At 42.1% G+C, this 22101-nt stretch overlaps 1 protein-coding gene across 12 annotated transcripts in view; it reads left to right on the forward strand.

Moving 5' to 3' along the window:
• CAGE1 (cancer antigen 1) overlaps nucleotides 1–21382 on the forward strand; it is a 44010-nt gene extending 22628 nt beyond the window's left edge. For 3 of the 12 annotated variants that reach the window (XM_033408082.2, XM_033408077.2, XM_033408080.2), the window contains 4 exons: nucleotides 16597–16701; nucleotides 17281–17366; nucleotides 18450–18518; nucleotides 21263–21382. In XM_033408082.2, the coding sequence (XP_033263973.1) occupies nucleotides 16597–16701; nucleotides 17281–17366; nucleotides 18450–18518; nucleotides 21263–21341 (339 nt within the window). In that variant the 3' untranslated portion in view covers nucleotides 21342–21382. The other 9 variants (XR_004477647.2, XM_049715607.1, XM_033408079.2 and 6 more) reach the window with 9 other exon arrangements.
• Nucleotides 21383–22101: the final 719 nt, after the last annotated feature.

Here is a 22101-nt window from a genome sequence, read left to right on the forward strand (position 1 = left end):
CAAAAATATACAATTGAAGTTTGCATTTTCAGGTTTTGAAATTTTAAATATTGTCCCACCTGATTTCTGTTTAATCAGATTTTTTTTCTTTCAAAATGCAGAAATTTTCAAATATGTGCAGTTTTTCATAGTGGATGGGGCACATTTATATTGTTGCATATGCTACCACTAGTCTTACAGCAGCAGGTGTCTACAGCAATCATGATTAAGGGATGTGCTTTGGAAAATGGCACTCATACTTTAGATGGCATCTAAAGATAAAGGCATCACAAGGAAAATGGTAATTATGTGAGGGGATGGAGGTGTTAGCTAAGCTATAGTGGTAATCATTTTGCAATATATAAGTGTATCAAATCAACACGTTGTATACCTTAAACTTACACAGTGTTATATCAACTATATCTCAATAAAGCTGGAAAATTTAAGATAAAGGCAGATAAAACAGGAAAAATACATGGGAAGAACATAAAAATATCTTGGTATCTAGAGAGTTAAAGCCCATTTGGATCCCACCTTAATTAAAAAGTGGTTAACATAATTTATTTTTTAATGGAGAAGTCTATTATCATATTTCTGAATTATTAAAAATCAGGGAATTCCCTGGCAGACCAGTGGTTGGCACTCGGTGCTTTCACTGCCGAGGACTCGGGTTCAGTCCCTGGTCGGGGAACGAAGATCCTGCGAGCCGAGCAGTCTGGCAAACTAAATAAATAAATAATTAAAATTAATTAATAATTAATGATAAATTAATTAAAATCGGCATTCTGTACTAAATTCATTACATACCCATTCATCTTTAAGAGAGAAAAAAAAGTCCAACGTGGTGAGGGCTTAAAGGTTTCTTCTTTTCTAATTTGTTCATTTTTTTCATTAAATACGTAATTGTTGACTTCCCACAGAAAGGTTAAGCAGGGCTAGTCACTATGAAGATAGAAAGATAAATCAAACATGAGCCCTGGGCTTCCCTGGTGGCGCAGTGGTTGGGAATCCGCCTGCCAATGCAGGGGACACGGGTTCGAACCCTGGTCCGGGAAGATCCCATGTGCCACGGAGCAACTAAGCCCTTGCGCCACAGCTGCTGAGCCTGCGTTCTAGAGCCCGTGAGTCACAACTGCTGAGCCTGCGCGCTAGAGCCCGTGAGCCACAACTACTGAAGCCCACGCGCCTAGAGCCCGTGCTCCGCAGCAAGAGAAGCCACCTCAATGAAGAGTAGCCCCTGCTCACAACAAGTAGAGAAAGCCCACGCACAGCAAAGAAGACCCAATGCAGCCAAAAATAAATAAAATAAATTTATTAAAAAAAAAACATGAGTCCTGCTTCCAAGGAATCTAGAAAAGTAGATGCAATACATAGGTAATTATTTACGAGGACTAAAGGGAACATTTTTTAAAAAGAGATATACAGTGACAAGCATCCGACAGAGGAGATCAGAGGAGGAACCGATGGCGTCCTGGTGGGAGAAGCACAGAGGACGGTGACCGGACTGTTAGTGGGCGGATGAGAGGAGGGCATGCAGTAAGCTCTGGCTCCATCACCAGTTTCAGTGCTTCAGGCATAAAAAGGATGGGAGTGGACCTTGATCTTCCCCGGGTGGGAAGCTGTAGTGAGGAAAAGGACACAAACGGAAGCGCTCAGACACACTGTGTCGCTTTTAACATGTGCTGCAGACTTTCTTGTACAAACCGTATCTCAGAGAAACCAAATAATTGATGAGGGAGAGGTCTTCATGGAAGAATGTAAGCTATTAAAAGCAAGAGAAGACACACCTGCAGAAAATTACATTTTGCATCCCTGAATAAAATAAGGAATCCAGGCAATTACAATGGCTGCCAAAACCTGTAAGTTCAAGGCTCATAGGAACCCGTTAATGACCAACACCAGAGCCCCCTCGTCTGCCTCAACCGCACGAAAGGTGAGACATGCCCCTGACGGGATGCAGGAGGGAACGGGGCACTGTGCGTGAGGTGTTCTCACCTGAACCGCCTGTTCTTAAAGCAAGCTTCTAGACCACACGACCAGCTGACAGGATAAAGAACCGTATTAAGTTGACCATGATAAAAATCCAGAACGTGAGAAATTCTAACCCATAACAATTGGCACAAGGAAGGGGAGGGAGAAGAGCGGAAGAGCTGTTCTAGACTCAGAGGTTAGAGACTTGAGACAAATCAAGCAGACGCATCGTGTGTAGATCCTGGCTTGAACACACCCACTTCACAAAGGTATTCGTGAGGTAGCAGCAGAAAACCGCTAATGCAGGGGACACATTTTAATAGATGTGATAGTGGTATCATTGTGTTTTTAAAAGCCCTTGTCTGTTAGTGATACATACTGAGAAGTGTTTATGAGTGAACTGACATGATGGCTAGCTTTGCTTTAAAATACTCCAAGAAATTTAAAAGGTCGCAGAGTGAGAGTGGGGGGTGGGAAGTTGGAGACAGATGAAAAAATACTGGAAAAATGTCGATAATTGTTGAAGTTACATGGAGGTTCGTTATACTACTCTCTCTACTTTTGTATGTGTTCTGGAATTTTCCAAAGTAAAAAGGGCTTTAGTTTTGTTCTTTGGTTTTGAAATGCCGAAGTGTGCTCTAGAAGGCTCACTCCTCATTCTCCAAGGAACTCTAGGCCAGGAAGACTGGGTCTACCAGAGTTAAATTTGGTGGCTTGCACCTCCTCTCATGCTTTCTCAGGTACTGCTCCTGTGGTCCTTCTGACCCCTTGCCTTTGGTTCTTCTTCACAATTCTGATCTTGTTGGCTGTTCCAGGAACCTCCTGACCTCCTCCATCCTGAGACAGGACCCCAGCTTTGCCTTCCTGCTGGCTCTAGCCAGCTGGATGTTTAACTTTCAAGTGCAAACTGTCTCCTGGTCCTATAAGGCCTTGGTAAGGTACACCAAAGGCAGGTATTTGGTCAGAGGGAAGAGGCAAGAGTCCAGTTAACACTACTGACATTCCGGGTTCAAGGGGGGCTAATAAGATTGACCCCTCAAGTTCCTCCTAGATCCCATCTTCTGTAAAATAGGAACCTTTTTATAAAAATAAGATATTCTTTTTTAATTTTTATTTTATATTGGACTATAGTTGATTAACAATGTGTTAGTTTCAGGTGAACAGCAAAGTGATTCAGTTATACATATACACGTAAAAAATAAGATATTCTTTAACCAGTATTATAGAAGATATCCTTTAACCATTATTGTAGGATAGTTGAAGATTAAAAACTAAAATACTATCCTAAAATATACCACTTCACTATAACACTCGATATATTACATAAAACATTTACCTAATTTGGACTTCCCTGGTGGTGCAGTGGTTAAGAATCTGCATGCCAATGCAGGGGACACGGGTTCGAGCCCTGGTCTGGGAAGATCCCATGTGCTGTGGAGCAATTAAGCCCATGTGCCACAGCTACTGAGCCCATGCACCTAGAGCCTGTGCTCTGCAGCAAGAGAAGCCACTGCAACAAGGGAAACCACCACAACGAGAAGCCCCTGCTCACCACAACTAGAGAAAGCCCATGCACTGCAACTAGAGAAAGCCTGCGCGCAGCAACGAAGACCCAACGCAGCCAAATAAATATATTTTTTTAAAAAAGCTATTCTCGGGCTTCCCTGGTGGCGCAGTGGTTGAGAGTCCGCCTGCCGATGCAGGGGACACGGGTTCGTGACCCGGTCCGGGAAGATCCCACATGCCGCGGAGCAGCTGGGCCCGTGAGCCACGGCCGCTGAGCCTGCGCGTCCGGACCCTGTGCTCCACAACGGGAGAGGCCACAACAATGAGAGGCCCGCATACCGCAAAAAAAAAAAAATAATAAAAAAATAAAAAAGCTATTCTCTAACCAGTATTATAGAAGATATCCTTTAACCATTATTGTAGAATAGTTGAAGATTAAAAACTAAAATACTGGCTTGCCTGGTGGCGCATTGGTTGAGAATCCGCCTGCCGATGCAGGGGACGTGGGTTCGTGCCCCGGTCTGGGAAGATCCCACATGCCGCGGAGCAGCTGGGCCCGTGAGCCATGGCCAGTGAGCCTGCGCATCTGGAGCCTGTGCTCCGCAATGGGAGAGGCCACAACAGTGAGAGGCCCGCGTACCGAAAAAAAAAAAAAAAACTAAAATACTATCCTAACATATACCACTTCGCTTTAGCACTATATATATTACATAAAACACTTACCTAGTTTGGGCTTCCCCGGTGGTGCAGTGGTTAAGAATCCACCTGCCAATGCAAAGGACACGGGTTCAAGCCCTGGTCCGGGAAGATCCCACATGCCGCAGAGCAGCCTGTGCGTCAAAACTACTGAGCCTGTGCTCTGTAGCCTGTGAGCTGCAACTGCTGAGCCCGTGTGCCACAACTACTGAAGCCCACGCACCTAGAGCCTGTGCACCACAGCGAAGAGTAGCCTCTGCTCACCGCAACTAGAGAAAGCCCGCACGCAGCAATGAAGACCCAGCACAGCCAAAAGCAAAAAACAAAAAACCCATTTACCTAATTTATTATTTTGGTAGCCTTTGAAATTACAAGTTTGTTAACTTAAAAAGAAATACTCAGAAGGAAGCTTCATATATATATATATATAATTATTTTTATTTTCATGCTATGTCCTATAGCCATAAAAGTAAGAAAACAACAATTATGTAAAGCAGAAAATTACTACTCTAGGAAAATATTTCTAAGTATTCCAAAAGAAAATAACTGTAGTCCCTTGTCTCATGATCCCTCTGAACTATGAACCATACCTGTCAGCGCCTGGATTTGGGCACAGTATCACCTTGAGTGTGCTTTACATTGGTGTTACTGACCAATCTCCTGAGGAAGGGTCTGGGTTCACTAGGATTCAGGTCATACAGGTGAGAGGGCTGTCCCACCAGGTGGAACCCCAGCTCCTTGGTTTCCAGAGAAGATGTCAACCTTACCACCTATTTCCTTGTTTTCCCAAGCTCCCTGGGCATTCCTCTGATGCTCTGACCCTATTCCTCACCTTCCTGGTTCTGATTTCCCTAAATCCTATTCTAAAGCCAGTGCAAGAAACAATATTTGCGCTGCAGACCCTTTTCAGAGGATATAATCTCAATCTATCTGCCAACCAGCTCTTAGGAGGAGCGTGTGTAAGGACTCCTGTATCTCTGAAGGGTTATGTGTGCCATCCTGTCATTCCTCTAGCAGTAACCTACAGTAAAAACACATTTTACATCTTGATCAGATACCTATATGCCCACACACAGAAGTAACACCAGTTTCATATTCTATCACGTTCTATTCCATTTTCTGTGTGCGTGTTGTTTATATATTCATTTCAATACTTATCGAGTCACAGCCTGGATCATGTTTGTTACCAGAAAGCTGCTGCTTGGAACACGTTATCTTGGCCCTCACAGAATTGCTTTTACTGAGTTGTGTTTTGGTGTTTTATGCCCTCAACCGTCCTAGGAAACATCTTTTTCCATTTGTTCTAAAAAGATTGCTGCTTCCCTTAGTGCCACTTGGATGAGAGCGTCCTTTGAGACTTCAGGCATACTAGGAAAAGCTTTTCTTAGAAACAGGTGTGTTTTCATCGCATGAAAATGAAAATCATGTAACTGACCAGGTTCCTGTTTGCTTTGGCTACCAGGAAGTTTAGTTCCAAAAGCATGGTGCTGTAGCTCGGTGCTTAACTGGCTTCATATCCATCTGTTGTTCTTTATCTGTTCCGTACATTCTGGTTTAATTGGTTTTTTTTTTTTTTTTTGCGGTACGCATGCCTCTCACTGCTGTGGCCTCTCCTGTTGCGGAGCACAGGCTCTGGACGCGCAGGCCCAGCGGCCATGGCTCATGGGCCCAGCCACTCCGTGGCATACGGGATCTTCCCGGACCGGGGCATGAACCCGTGTACCCTGCATCGGCAGGCGGACTCTCAACCACTGCGCCACCAGGGAAGCCCTGTTTATTTTTAATTTATATTTTATTGCATATATTCAATCTCAAAACCTTTGTGTAAAGAATTGGGGAATCAATCAATCAGCCAGCCTTCAGATATCCCAGTCTCCAGGACTGTTCATAATGATGACTGATGCATTGCTGTCATGGTATTATTTCTACCTTGACACACTTTTTCTTTTCTTTTCTTTTAATTAGAGTAAAATTGCTTTACAATGTTGTGTTAGTTTCTGCTGTACAGTGAAGCGAATCAGCTATATGTATACATGTATCCCCTCCCTCTTGGACTTCCCTTCCCACCCCATCCCACCCATCTAGGTCATCACGGAGCACCAAGCTGAGCTCCCTGTGCTATACAGTAGGTTCCCCCTAGCTACCTTGACACACTTTCTCTGTGAGTTGACACTAGCAGAGTGTAAGACAAGCAAAAGCCTCTTAGGAAACCTGGAATCATGAACTAGGTAGAGCCAGATACCCTGACTGTATAGGCCAGGCTGTTGTACCTCAGGTCACAGCAGCCCTCAGTGCCCCTCTCAGGGGTGTGATAGGCACAGTGATGGCCTCCCAAGATGTCCATGCCCTATTCTGGGAACATGCAAAAGAGACTTTGCATCCCTTAATGAAACAAGGAAGCTAGCAATTATGACTAAAGGGACGTTGTAGGCACGATGAAATCAAGGACCCTTAGGTGTGAAGATAGACTATCAGGATGTGCCCAGTCTAATCACAACTATCCTTAAAAGTGGAGAAATCTTCCCAGCAATGTCACAGAGAGACGTAGCATTGCTGGCTTTGAAGACAGGGAGGGACCCAAGCTGAAGAAATGTGTGCAGCCTTTGGAAGCTGGAAAGTCTCCCCTAAAGCCTCAGAAAGGGACCAGCCCTGCCGACACTTTGACTTTAGCAGAGTGAGACACCTGTCAGACTTCTAAGCAACAGAACTATAAGGTAATAAATGTGCATTGTTTTAAGCCACTGAGTTTGTGATCATTTGTTATAGCAGCAGCAGGAAACTAATACATGATACGCTGACCTCATTTTCTTTAGTGATTTGGATTTCAGTGTCCCATAATATATTGGGGCAAGTCCATATATTATCAACATGGAACTATGTCCACAAATCTATAATACGGGGGACCACAGAGGGGACCCAACCTAAGAACTCCTCCTCTACAGGAATTCACATCTGAGCAGCCTGCCTGGACCCAGCAGACCTCCTCCCAAACCAGCAGCCACTGCTCTGCTGCCTCTCAGTGCCTCCTGTTCTCACAGTGCAGGGGGGCAGCTTTCCAAGAGGACTTCCTCCACTACGGTCAAGTGCATGTTGCTTTGGGCAGGGCCAGGCATGGTGCTCTTCCTCCACCAAACTCCACCCTGCCCTTGGAACCCGCTTCTCCTAGATGACTGACAAGGCCCATCCCAACTTCTGTGGGTCTGCATCTGCACTACGGCCCTGGCACTCATGGGCAGACCCCTCAGGAAAGGGGACCAGGGGGCTGGGAGAGAGTGCTGCCACACCTGCTCTCATCCCTCAGGCACCCCAGGGTTGGAGGAGGTCTTGTTAGACCTTGTTTATTAAAAAGTGCCTTTTTTTGTTAATAGATCTTTATTGGAGTACAATTGCTTCACAATACTGTGTTAGTTTCTGTTGTACACCGAAGTGAATCAGCCATATGCATACATATGTCCCCATATCCTCCCTCCCACCCTCCCTATCCCACCCCTCTAGGCAATCGCAAAGCACTCAGCTGATCTTCCTGTGCTATATGGCTGCTTCCCACTAGCTATTTTACATTCGGTGGTGTATATATGTCAATGCTACTCTCACTTTGCCCCAGCTTCCCCCTCCCACCCCGTGTCTTCAAGTCCATTCTCTATGTCTACATTAAAAAGTGCCTTTTGATATGCTTTCAGAAAAATGTTTTAGAATTTTCCAGTGATTTGATTTTAATAGACTGTCTTCCAAAACTTTTCTATTTTGAAATACTTTTTTTAACTTTAAAATAAGGAGCTCTTAATGAAAAGACAAGTCATGGACTGTGAGAAAATATTTGCAAATCACAGATCTGATAAAGGACTTGTATCTAGAATATATAAAGACTCCTTGAAAACAAACAACCAAATTTTTTAAATGGGCAAAAAGGTTTTAACAGACACTTCACTAAGAAGATACATGGATGGCAAATGAGCCCATGAAAAGAAACTCAGCATCATTAAGAGGCAAATTAAAACCACAGTGAATACCACTACACACCTGTTAGAATGTCTGTTAAAAAGACTGGCCATACCAAGGATTGGTGAGAATACAGAGCAACTGAAGGTCTCATCCACTGCTGGTGGGAATGTAAAATGCTACAGCCACTTCGGAAAATGTTTTGGTGGTTTCTTAAAAAGTTAAACATGTACTTAACCATCATTCTACTCCTAGGTGTTTTATTTACCCAAGAGAAATGAAAGCCTATGTTTATACAAATGTTCCTAGCTGCTGTATTTATAATAGCCAAAAACTGAAGGCAACTCAAATGTCTATCAACAGATAAATGGATAAACAAATTGTGGTACATCCATACACTGAAATACTACTCAGTAATGAAAAAGGGGTGAGTTGGAGATTGGTTCAAGATGGCGGAGTAGAAGGATGTGCCCTCACTCCCTCTTGCGAGAGCACCGGAATCACAACTAACTGCCGAACAGTCATCAACAGGAAGACACTGGAACTCACCAAAAAAGATACGCGACATCCGAAGACAAAGGAGAAGCTGCAATGAGATGGTACGAGGGGCGCAATCACAAGAAAATCCTAAAACTTCTGGGTGGGTGACTCACAAACTGGAGAACACTTATATACCACAGAAGTCCATCCACTGGAGTGAAGGTTCTGAGCTCCACGTCAAGCTTCCCAACCTGGGGGTCCAGCAACGGGAGGAGGAATTCCTAGAAAATCAGACATTGAAGGCTAGCGGGATTTGATTGCAGGACTTCGACAGGACTGGGGGAAACAGAGAGTCCACTCTTGGAGGGCACACACAAAGTCGTGTGTGCATCGGGACCCAGGGGAAGGAGCAGTGAACCCAGGGGAGACTGAACCAGACCTACCTGCTAGTGTTGGAGGGTCTCCTGCAGAGGTGGGGGGTAACTGTAGCTCACTATGGGGACAAGGACACTGGCAGCAGAAATTCTGGGAAGTACTCCTTGGCGTGAGCCCTCCCAGAGTCCGCCATTAGCCCAGCCAAAGAGCCAGGTAGTCTCCAGTGCTGGGTCACCTCAGGCCAAACAACCAACAGGGAGGGAACACAGCCCCACCCATCAGCAAACAAGCAGATTAAAGTTTTACTGAGCTCTGCCCACCAGAGCAACACCCAACTCTACTCATCACCAGTCCCTCCCATCAGGAAGCTTGCACAAACCTCTTAGATAGCCTTATCCACCAGAGGGCAGACAGCAGAAGCAAGGAGAACTACAATTCTGCAGCCTGTGGAACGAAAACCACATTCACAGAAAGATAGACAAAATGAAAAGGCAGAGAACTTTCTACCAGATGAAGGAACAAGATTAACCCCCCAGAAAAACAACTAAATGAAGTGGAGATAGGCAACCTTCCAGAAAAAGAATTCAGAATAATGATAGTGAAGATGATCCAGGACATCGGAAAAAGAATGGAGGCAAAGGTCGAGAAGATGCAAGAAATGTTTAACAAAGACCTAGAAGAATTAAAGAACAAAGACCTAGAAGAATTAAAGAACAAACAAACAGAGATTAACAATACAGTAACTGAAATGAAAAATGCACTAGCAGGAATCAGTAGCAGAATAACTGAGGCAGAAGAATTGATAAGTGACCTGGAAGACAAAATGGTGGAATTCACAGCCGTGAAACAGAATAAAGAAAAAAGAATGAACAACAAGAACATTTGCATTATAGGGGTCCCAGAAGGAGAGGAGAGATAGAAAGGACCTAAGAAAATATTTGAAGAGATTATAGTCAAAAACTTCCCTAAGATGGGAAAGGAAATATCCACCCAAGTCCAGGAAGTGCAGAGAGTCCCAGGCAGGATAAACCCAAGGAGAAACACACTGAGACACATAGTAATCAAATTGATAAAAATTAAAGACAAAGAAAAATTATTGAAAGCAACAAGGGAAAAATGACAAATCACATACAAGGGAACTCCCATAAGGTTAACAGCTGATTTCTCAGCAGAAACTCTACAGGCCAGAAGGAAGTGGCACGATATATTTAAAGTGATGAAAGGGAAGAACCTAAAACCAAGATTACTCTACCAGTCAAGGATCTCATTCAGATTCGACAGAGAAATCAAAAGCTTTACAGACAAGCAAAAGCTAGGAGAATTCAGCACCACCAAACCAGCTCTACAACAAATGCTAAAGGAACCTCTCTAAGTGGGAAACACAAGAGAAGAAAAAGACCTACAAAAAACAAACCCATAACAATTAAGAAAATGGTAATAGGAACATACATATCAATAATTACCTTAAATATGAATGGACTAAGTGCTCCAACCAAAAGGCACAGGTGTGCTGAATGGATACAAAAACAAGACCCATGTGCATGCTGTCAACAAGAGACCAACTTCAGACCTAGGGACACATACAGACTGAAAGTGAGGGGATGGAAAAAGATATTCCATGCAAGTGGAAATCAAAGGAAAGCTGGAGTAGCAATACTCATATCAGATAAAATAGACTATAAAATAAAGAATATTACAAGAGACAAGGAAGGACACTACATAATGGTCAAGGGATCAATCCAAGAAGAAGATATAACAATTATAAGTATATATGCACCCAACATAGGAGCACCTCAATACATAAGGCAACTGCTAACAGCTATAAAAGAGGAAATCGACAGTAACAAAATAATAGTGGGGGACTTTAACAGCTCACACCAATGGACAGATCATCCAAACAAAATTAATAAGGAAACACAAGCTTTAAATGACACAATAGACCAGATAGATTTAATTGATATTTATAAGACATTCCATCCCAAAACAGCAGATTACACTTTCTTCTCAAGTGTGCATGGAAATTCTCCAGGATAGATCACATCTTGGGTCATAAATCAAGCCTTGATAAATTTAAGAAAATTGAAATCATATCAAGCATCTTTTCTGACCACGAGGCTATGAGACTTGAAATCAATTACAGGGAAAAAAATGTAAAAAACACAAACACGTGGAGGGTAAACAATACATTACTAAATAACCAAGAGATCACTGAAGAAATCAAGGAGGAAATCACAAAATACCTAGAGAAAAATTACAATGAAAACATGACTATCCAAAACCTATGGGATGCAGCAAAAGCAGTTCTAAGAGGGAAGTTTATAGCAATACAAGCCTACCTCAAGAAACAAGAAAAATCTCAAATAAAGAATCTAACCTTACACAGAAAGGAACTAGAGAAAGAAGAACAAACAAAACCCAAAGTTAGTAGAAGGAAAGAAATCATAAAAAGAGCAGAAATAAATGAAAAAAACAAGGAAAACAATAGCAAAGATCAATAAAACTAAAAGCTGGTTCTTTGAGAAGATAAACAAAATTGATAAAACTTCAGCCAGACTCATGAAGAAAAAGAGGGAGAGGACCCAAGCCAATAAAATTAGAAATGAAAAAGGAGAAGTTACAATGGACACCACAGAAGTACAAAGCATCATTGACTACTACAAGCAACTCTATGCCAATAAAATGGACAACCTGGAAGAAATGGACAAATTCTTAGAAAGGTATAAGCTTCCAAGACTGAACCAGGAAGAAATAGAAAATATGAACAGACCAATCACAAGTAATGAAATTGAAACTGTGATTAAAAATCTTCCAACAAACAAAAGTCCAGGACCAGATGGCCTCACAGGTGAATTCTATCAAACATTTAGAGAAGAGCTAACACCTATCCTTCTCAAATTCTTCCAAAAAATTGCAGAGGAAGGAACACTCCCAAACTCATTCTATGAGGCCACCATCCCCCTGACACCAAAACCACACAAAGGTACTACAAAAAAAGAAAATTACAGACCAATATCACTGATGAATATAGATGCAAAAATCCTCAACAAAATACTAGCAAACCGAATCCAACAACACATTAAAAGGATCATACACCGTGATCAAGTGGGGTTTATCCCAGGAATGCAAGGATTCTTCAATATACGCAAATCAATCAATGTGATATACCGTATTAAAAAATTGAAGAAGGAAAACCATATGATCATCTCAGTAGATGCAGAAAAAGCTTTTGACAAAATTCAACACTCATTTATGATTAAAACCCTCCAGAAAGTAAGCATAAAGGGAACTTACCTCAACATAATAAAGGCCATGACAACCCACAGCCAACATCGTCCTCAGTGGTGAAAAACTGAAACCATTTCCTCTAAGATCAGGAACAAGACAAGGTTGCCCACTCTCACCACTCTTATTCAGCATAATTTTGGAAGTCCTAGCCATGGTAATCAGAGAAGAAAAAGAAATAAAAGGAATACAAATTAGAAAAGAAGAAGCTAACTGTCACTGTTAGCAGATGACATGATACTATACATAGAGAATCCTAAAGATGCCACCAGAAAACTGCTAGAGCTAATCAATGAATTTGGTAAAGTAGCAGGATACAGAATTAATATACAGAAATCTCTTGCATTCCTATACACTAACAACAAAATATCAGAAGGAGAAATGAAGGAAAGAATCCCATTCACCATTGCAGCAAAAAGAATAAAATACCTAGGAATAAACCTACTTAAGGAGGTAAAAGACCTGTACTCAGAAAACTATAAGACACTGATGAAAGAAATCAAAGATGACACAAACAGATGGAGAAATATACCATATTCTTGGATTGGAAGAATCATATTGTGAAGATGACTATACTACCCAAGGCAATCTACAGATTCAATGCAATCCCTATCAAATTACCCGTGGCATTTTTTTACAGAACTAGAACAAAAAATCTTAGAATGTGGATGGAGACACAAAAGACCCCAAATGGCCAAAGCAGTCTTGAGGGAGAAAAACGGAGCTGGAGGAATCAGACTCCCTGACTTCATGCTATACCACAAAGCTACAGTAATCAAGACAATATGGTACTGGCACAAAAACAGAAATATCAATGGAACAGGCTAGAAAGCCCAGAGATAAACGCATGCACCTCTGGTCAACTAATCTACAATAAAGGAGGCAAGGATTATACAATGGAGAAAAGACAGTCTCTTCAATAAGTGGTGCTGGGAAAACTGGAGAGCTACATGTAAAAGAATGAAATTAGAACACTGCCTAACACCATACACAAAACTTAACTCAAAATGGATTAGAGGGCTTCCCTGGTGGCGCAGTGGTTGGGAGTCTGCCTGCCGATGCAGGGGACACGGGTTCGTGCCCCGGTCCGGGAAGATCCCACATGCCGCGGAGCGGCTGGGCCCGTGAGCCATGGCCGCTGAGCCTGCGCGTCCGGAGCCTGTGCTCCGCAAGGGGAGAGGCCACAGCAGTGAGAGGCCTGCGTAACGCAAAAAAAAAAAAATGGATTAGAGACCTAAATGTAAGACCGGACACTATAAAACTCTTAGAGGAAAACATAGGAAGAACATTCTTTGACATAAGTCACAGCAAGATCTTTTTTGATCCACCTCCCAGAGTAATGGAAGTAAAAACAAAAATAAACAAATGGGACCTAATGAAACTTAAAAGCTTTTGCAAAGCAAAGAAAACTAGAAAGAAGACGAAAAGACAACCCTCAGAATGGGAGAAAATATTTGCAAATGAATCAATGGACAAAGGATTAACCTCCAAAATATATAAATGGCTCATGCAGCTCAATATTAAAAAAAAAACCAACCCAATCAGAAAATGGGCAGAAGACCTGAATAGACATTTCTCCAAAGAAAACATACAGATGGCCAAGAAGCACATGAAAAGCTGCTCAACATCACTAATTATTAGAGAAATGCAAATCAGAACTACAATGAGCTATCACCTCACGCCAGTGAGGATGGGCATCATCAGAAAATCTACAAACAACAAATGCTGGAGAGGGTGTGGAGAAAAGGGAACCCTCTTGCACTGTTGGTGGGAATGTAAATTGATACAACCACTATGGAGAACAGTATGGAGATTCCTTAAAAAACTAAAAATAGAACTACTATACGACCCAGCAATCTCACTACTGGGCATATACCCAGAGAAAACCATAATTCAAAAAGACACATGCACCCCAATGGTCATTGCAGCACTGTTTACAATAGCCAAGTCATGGAAGCAACCTAAATGCCCATTGACAGACGAATGGATAAAGAAGATGTGGTGCATGTATACAATGGAATATTACTCAGCCATAAAAAGTAACGAAATTGGGTCATTTGTAGAGACATGGATGGATCTAGAGACTGTCATACAGAGTGAAGTAAGTCAGAAAGAGAAAAACAAATATATATTAATGCATGTATGTGGAACCTAGAAAAATGGTACGGATGAACCAGTTTGCAGGGCAGAAATAGAAACACACATGTAGAGAACAAACATAGGGACAGCAAGGGGGGAAGTGGCGTGGGGTGGTGGTGGTGGGATGAACTGGGAGTTTGGGATTGACATGTATACACTAATATGTATAAAATAGAAAACTAATAACCTGCTGTATAAAAAAATAAAAAATGATAAGAAAAAAGGAAAGAAGAAGGCGTGAGTTACTGATACATGTGCAGCTAGATGAATCTCAAAATAATTATGCTGACTGAAAAGAGCCAGATAAGAGTAAATACCCCTTGGTCCAGTTACATAAAATTCTAGAAAATACAGAGTAATCAGTCACGACAGAAAGCAGATGGGTGTTTGCCTGGGGCCGGCATAGAGTATGCGAGTGAGGGAAGGACAGACAGGCAGGAGGGAGGGGTATCTAGAGGCAAGAGGAAACTGTGGTGGCGGAGGGTGGGGGTGGGGCGGGTGGATATGTTCATTATGTTGATTGCGGTGATGGTTTCACAGTTGTATTCATAGATAAAAACATATCAAACTGTACACTTTATAAATATATGCAGTTTATTGTATGACAGTTATGCTCTTAAAATGGTTAAACCCTATACTCTTTAGCAGAAACTTAAAATTTTGGATTACTTTTCACTGTAATCCCCCAAACTGGCTTTTACGGAGCAATTCTTTTATCGCTAAAATAAACAATCTTTAAGAACTCCTTTGCCCTTATTTCTTTAATCTGAGGCTAGCAAATTTTTAAAAATCAATCTGAGGGGGCTTCTCTGGTGGCGCAGTGGTTGAGAGTCCGCCTGCCGATGCAGGGGACACGGGTTCGTGCCCCGGTCCGGGAAGATACCACATGCCGCGGAGCGGCTGGGCCCGTGAGCCATGGCCACTGAGCCTGCGCGTCCGGAGCCTGTGCTCCGCAGCGGGAGAGGCCACAACAGTGAGAGGCGCGCGTACGGCAAAAAAAAAAAAAATCAATCTGAGGACTTAAAAGGGTTATTACTTTGATCTTGAAAGCCAGTAAAGAAATTCAAGATGTGCCATTAAGTCTGTAATTAAAAGAAACAACAACAACCAAACAAAAAACCAACAGAAGTGAGAAGGAATTCCATGTTGCTTCAGTAAGCTGTCATGAGGTATGTATGTAAAGCTGAGAGAGGAGCCCCACCCTCCAGGATGCCGTGAGGAGATGCAAAGGAATGGAATGGGAAAAGCCCAATGCTAATAGTTGATAAGTAGAGATTTTAGTCTTTTCTACTTCTAGACACGTCCTTTAAAAAATCTGTTAAATTCTCTTCACCTTGGGTCTGTTAAACTGAGGTGACATCTATACTCCCTACCTTAAATAATGTGTGTTGTCAGAGGACTGGGACCCCTGATTTGATATTGTCCCCATTAATATATTTATGTAAAGAGAAAGAACAAGAAAGCTGCTGTGTCTGCAGCAAATTTGTTTTGCCATTGCTTCCTCCAGGGTATCTCACTACAGACACGTAAGCATATGTAAATAAGAATATTTAAATAAGCAGTAGAAGACTGATGGCCATTATTATCATTGTTATTTAACGGGAACATTTCTGTCCTTTTCTACAATTGCTTTGAAAATTAAGGTAACTGTTCAGGGACTTGTGAATACCTTTTCCTGATAATTAATCCTAGATGTCACTTTTAGAAATACAGTTTTTAAATTGTTAAAAATTTTTTTGCAAATAAAAATTGGACCATAAGTCAGAATGTGACATACATTGAGCAGAACCTTAAAAAAAAACACCTCTCATTTATGGATATTTGAGAATATTTATCAAACCTGAAAATGCATCATCAAGCCCAACATCAGTGCTTTGCTTCAGAGAGAATCAAATATGTCTACATTGTTTATATCTGGAAAGAAGGTAATGAAAATTTGGGGCTAGTAAGTATTTGTATTCACTAACAGGCGTTTAATTATTTGCAAAGCTGTTTCATGGTATTAAATTGTAGAAAAGCTGAAACATCGTTTTAATTTCTGCTCATCAGTTCTAAGTGCAATCAAACTAGGACCTGGTTCATAGCATCTCTTGATTCACCTATGGTACAAATTAGGTTAAGAGAATATTGGGATAAAGTATAGCTCACTGTTCTGATTTGTTCTTAGCATCCACACGTGGTTTCCATGGAAGTTTCCAGGTTAGTATTTTTACCGGTGTTTCTCCATAGATTGCAAAATTGGGAAATCTTCTAGAGTTAAAAGAAGACCACCGCAACAGACTCATTGAAGAAAATGACAAGTATCAAAGACATTTAGGCAACTTAATAAATAAGGTACAAATTTTCTTACATAAATATTTGTCTTTTTAAAATGGTGAAATATTAAAACGGTAGAATTTTGGTGCTAAAAAGGATCTGAGGGATGATGTAATACATTTGTATTGATTCCTTTCACTTCATAATGACCTTCCATTAGCCTTTTAGCTGAAAGCTAGCAAAGCACATTGTGTGTATCTGTCCTTGTGCTGTCAGCATTTTCAGGTCTTAGTATTGCTACTTCATTTTGAGGGTCACTCTAAATCTTGCCAACATAGTGTTATAGTTTACCTTTTAGAAACCGCATTAACTGTAACCAAGTGGGCTGTAACCCTGGGTTGGTACATACGCTACATGTGTGGGTCATAGCTGACTTGCTACAGTTGTCCGTTTGTTGACACTTCACTTTTTCTGCATGATGAACAGGCACATTACAATTCTATTTGTGTTCATATTCCTGATTTCAAAATGTAAGGAAGATGTTCTGCCTATTGTAAAACTTTCATTCATGGGAGTCATATAATTGAACTTGTACAGATTCTTAAAAAGCAAAATTAAATAAGTATCCTAGAATTTATCACAGAATAATTGTTTTAGCTAATGTTTTTCAAGGTTACATCATGCGAAGAAGTTATCGAATGTGCTGACCGAAGGCTCATGATACCGAACTCCCAGATTGCACAGTAAGTTGAAAACACTTAATTTTTTTAACTTTGTAAACGTTTGCTGATATTTCGCTCTCTGGCTTGCTAAGTTCATTTTTCAGACTCCTAGAAAGAGGAAAATGTGCTGTTTTGTAAGTCAAGACCATTCATTCTTCAATGATATGTTTAGTGTGCCGAATGTCTGGACTACTTGAACAACCAGAATTTCATCTTCCTTTCTCAGAACTCCCTTTGACTTGGGGGGAGGGGGGCGAGGTTAAGAAATTACAGAGGGCATCCCTAGTGGCGCAGTGGTTGAGAGTCCGCCTGCCGATGCAGGGGACGCGGGTTCGTGCCCCGGTCCGGGAAGATCCCACATGCCGCGGAGCGGCTGGGCCCGTGAGCCATGGCCGCTGAGCCTGCGCGTCCGGAGCCTGTGCTCCGCAGCGGGAGAGGCCACAGCAGTGAGAGGCCCGCGTACCGCAAAAAAAAAAAAAAGAAATTACAGAGAAACATCCAAGAATTTTAGAGGATATTTCCATAGTATTCAAGTAAAGTACCATTGCTGCGCTTAGAATTTATTCACAAAAGTTTTTGAATGCACCCCCAAATGAATCATATCAAGTACCAAATAAACTTTCTCATTAGAATGAGATTCAGGAACTGCCCTGGTGACGCAGTGGTTAAGGATCTGCCTGCCAATGCAGGGGACACGAGTTCGATCACTGGTCCGGGAAGATCCCACATGCCGCAGAGCAGCTAAGCCCATGTGCCACAACTAGTGAGCCTACGCTCTAGAGCCCGTGAGTCACAACTACTGAGCCCGCATGCTGCAACTACTGAAGCTCGTGGGATTAGAGCCCATGCTCCGCAACAAGAGAAGCCACTGCAACTAGAGAAAGCCCGCGCACAGCAGCGAAGACCCAACGCAGACAAAAAAATAATAATAATTTGAGTTGCTTGGAAAGAATTCCAGATTCCCATAAAGCAAGATGGATGGATGATGTATAGAGAACTAGACCACCATGAAATTTATCTACTCAAATCCTCCAATAAAACTAGCAAAATGTTAGCCTAGAAAAGTTCATTTTAGTCATAAAATTCAGTTGTTTCTTCTTTCAGTTTAGAAGAGAGAAATAAACATTTGGAAGATTTAATTAGAAGGCCCAGAGAGAGCACCAGAAAACCAAGGTAAGTTGTTTCTTTTTCTAAATAATAATGTATTTAACTTTAGAATATATGCATAATAATGTTATACATTTAAAAAAAAACCTTTTCCTTATCTCAGTTTAAAATAAATTATATAAAAGTGCTTGGTATTTTGCCTAGCATAAACTAGTTTCTTTGATAGATGCTTTTTGTAGGACCTGCATGGGAAAGCCTGGTTACCTGCTCTCATGGAACTTATGATTATCTCTAAGAAAAATACTATACAGATTATGAGCTAAGATTTTGTCTACAATAAAACAGCTTACCCTGATGTAAATATATAGCAGACCAGATCTTATGATCAGATTTTCTTACACTAATGTGAAATCTTATAATCCGTTATTTTAGAAGACTCTCAACTCTCAGTATCTGATGCTACAAGATATATGCACAAACCCTATGGAGTTGGTTCAGACCATAGTAGGATGTTAAAGTGGGACTCTTCCTGAGCTACTTCTTAAGATGCTAATTAAATGTTTATCAATTCCCAAAACGAGAGTGAGTTTGCCCGATGTGCAGAGGTTCTGAGGGAAATTTCAAAGAATCTTTTTCATGACCCATATCCCTTGACCAGATCCAGTATATGAAACGTCTGGAGTGTGGGGAAAATTGCAGAAGAGATTTCTTTGACTCTGTCGTGTCATGAGCTCCTGTCACCCCCAAGTCATTCTACCTCTTTTACCTAAAGCCTTGTTAGGGGGTCTCTGGGAGATCACCTAAAGAACTTTGAAATGTGTTTCCTAAACACATTTAGGAAAGGGAGGATCAGTGACGGAGAAAATTAAAGCAAGGTGTGGCAGGCAGCACGACACAGGGGCTGAGTTGGGTGGCCTGTTCTCCCTGATTGTCGTCAGGACAAAGAATGTATGTGACAGTTTCTTAAGAACCACGCAGGTGAGATCTGAGTCATCTTGGGCTTGGCTGAAGGCTGCCTTGTGGGATGCCAGCAGCAAGAAGGGGAAAGGGAGCAGCACATTCTTAGGGGCTGGTGCAGCAGTATCAGATGACCACCGGAAGAGAGGTGCCTCAGCCTGGGCCCAGGGAACCGTAGGGCAGGGGTCCCTGGCAGCGGCAAGCTCCCAGAGAAAGAATCAGCCAATCCCGGAGACTGTGAAGCCACCCAGCCAAGTAAAAATGTCTTATTGCTTTACTTCTCCTCCCTCCTTCTGCAAAGGGAGGAGGTGGGGAGTGAAGAGGGTGCAGAAATTGACCTTCAGGGGCAGGTGGTGTCCACCAACTACAAGCCGTAGCTTAGGGAGAGGAATGAGTTCTCCTGAGTGAAGATTAAAGGATCGATTCATATTTAAGACTGGGCATCGAACTGAGCTGTGCTTAATTCTTCACAGTGAGAAGGAATATGACAAGGAGCAAGGTTGGTTGAGTTTCATCTTCCTTGGTTTGGTTGCCAGCTGGCAGAATTACCTTAGAGCAAAAAAAATCACTGGGCCTGCTGCATATTCAGCCAACAGCAAAGGGGAGGAGCTCCCCTGAGTGAAAAAAGGCTAAAGTAGGGACTTCCCTGGCTGTCCAGTGGTTAAGACTCTGAGCTCCCACTGCAGGGTGTGTGGGTTTGGTCCCTGGTTGGGGAACTAAGATCCCGCATGCCAGGGATCCCACGTGCCATGTGGTGTGGCCAAAAAAAAACACCCCCAAAAATAAAAAAAAAGGCTAAAGTGGGGAGCAGACATGAAAGTTGCATTTTCATTATATCGTGGGTCATGTTTGTTCCGAATACCATTTGCAAACAGAACTATGTTTTGAAAATCAAAAGCCTTTAGAAGGTTTACACTATTATTTGCAAAGTGATAGTTTAACTATGATTTTCTCCCTAATATGAAAGAGTATGATCTGATGCCTGACATATTACAGATGCTCAGTAATCGCTAGTTTAAACTGAATGTGAATCTTCTCTGAGTTGATGAAAGAAACTGTGGAATATTTTTTTCTGGAATTATTTTACAATAAGAAAATTTGCTTCTAAATTCACACATTTTACTAGTTCAGATATTTGTTTACTTATACTTGGCCTATCTTCACAGTAGATTGGAGGCCCATTTATATAGATTTAGAGTGGCCTTGAAGCAAAGGTGTGAGGTGGAGTGGAAGAGCTCTCAGGCCCTTTTAGCTGAGAAGACCGTTTCTTAGAGAACTTCAGGCTTGCATCAGCCTTCAGCCCCGCACCATCCATGAGCCTCCCCTTGACCGCTGGGCCTCAGTCAATTCAGCATGCAAACACGCTTTAGACCACCTCTGCATCGTCTCAGAATTCTGGTGCTGCTTTTGCCAGTTGTCTTCAGAAGTGGAAACAGTGAGAAACAGGGAGAGAAAAGTGAGCACTTTAATAGTCACATGTCTTGTTTGGGCCTCTAGTTCCTTTTTTTTGTCCTCTAGTTCTTTATCACTTCAAGGAGATTCATTAGGTTTTCAAGTCATAGCCAGAATCTTATCCTAAGTAAATCAGGGAGAATGTTAAAACGTAACAAGGCTGAGGCTCAGTATTTTTATGTAATTGCAGTTGAGAATGATCCATATTCTACATACTGAGGAGCTTTATCTTAATCTTTTAGGGTCTCTTAGTTCTATCGCAAATGACAATTTCTCTTTGAAAAGTGAGGAAAAGAAAAATTTTAAATAATGGCATCCTTGTTCACTATGTTGCTATTTTAGTCCTCACCCCCCCCCAGTTGTTTGTTTGTTTTACATTATTCTCCTTCTGTTTCCCGCAGACTGAGAAGGCATCCGAAGCCCGTGACTGTGGTAGATCATACTGATGATCATTATAAAGAATGCTGTATTCCCATGTAATTGTCAAATTACACAAAATTAAAGATGAGTTCCTAAAGTTATGCTTCAGTCATGTTCAGCTTAGCTTTCCCCTCTGCCCTCAGATGAGGGCCTCTTTTGCCTCTGATTGTAGTTGGTTCTGTAATTGGGAGCCTTAATTTCATCCCCACAGCTCCTGCTTCATGTCAAGGCCTCATCGTTTTCATCTGGCCTGTCACAGTCATCTCCTTACTTGTGGCTCTGCCCCCAGTTCTGCTCCACCCTCCACAGAGTAGACAGAGTGACTGTTCAGAAACAAAATCTGGTTATACTCCCCCGCTACGTGAGACCCTTCAGTGCTTCCCAGTTGCATTCAGAATCAAATGCAACTCCTCAGCTGGCATCCAGGTCCTCTGTGGTCTAGCCCTTGCCTTCCTATACAGGCTTCTCGATCACTGCTTCCTCCTCATCATACACCCCAACCACATCTAACACTTGCAATGTTTTGCACGTGCCGTGTTACCTTTGTGCCTGCTGGCTACTGCCCGGGTAGCTCCCCCACCTGGAATGCTCGCTCTCAAGTCCTTTTCTCCCTGTTACTTCAGTTCCCGCCTCACAGACATCTGCCAGCTGGAGCTCCGTCTGCTCCACGAAGCCTTTCCCACCCAGGTGGAGCAGACTTGCTTCCTCCCATGTGTCCTCATTGTACCCTCTGATAAAATAGCACCTATGGTATGTCATTACAGTTCTCTGCTTGCACGTCCCCTGACCTCACTAGAACTCTTCTAGTGCAGGAATTCTC

The sequence above is a fragment of the Orcinus orca genome, chromosome 10, assembly GCF_937001465.1.
Source record: "Orcinus orca chromosome 10, mOrcOrc1.1, whole genome shotgun sequence".
NCBI classification, from domain to species: domain Eukaryota; kingdom Metazoa; phylum Chordata; class Mammalia; order Artiodactyla; family Delphinidae; genus Orcinus; species Orcinus orca.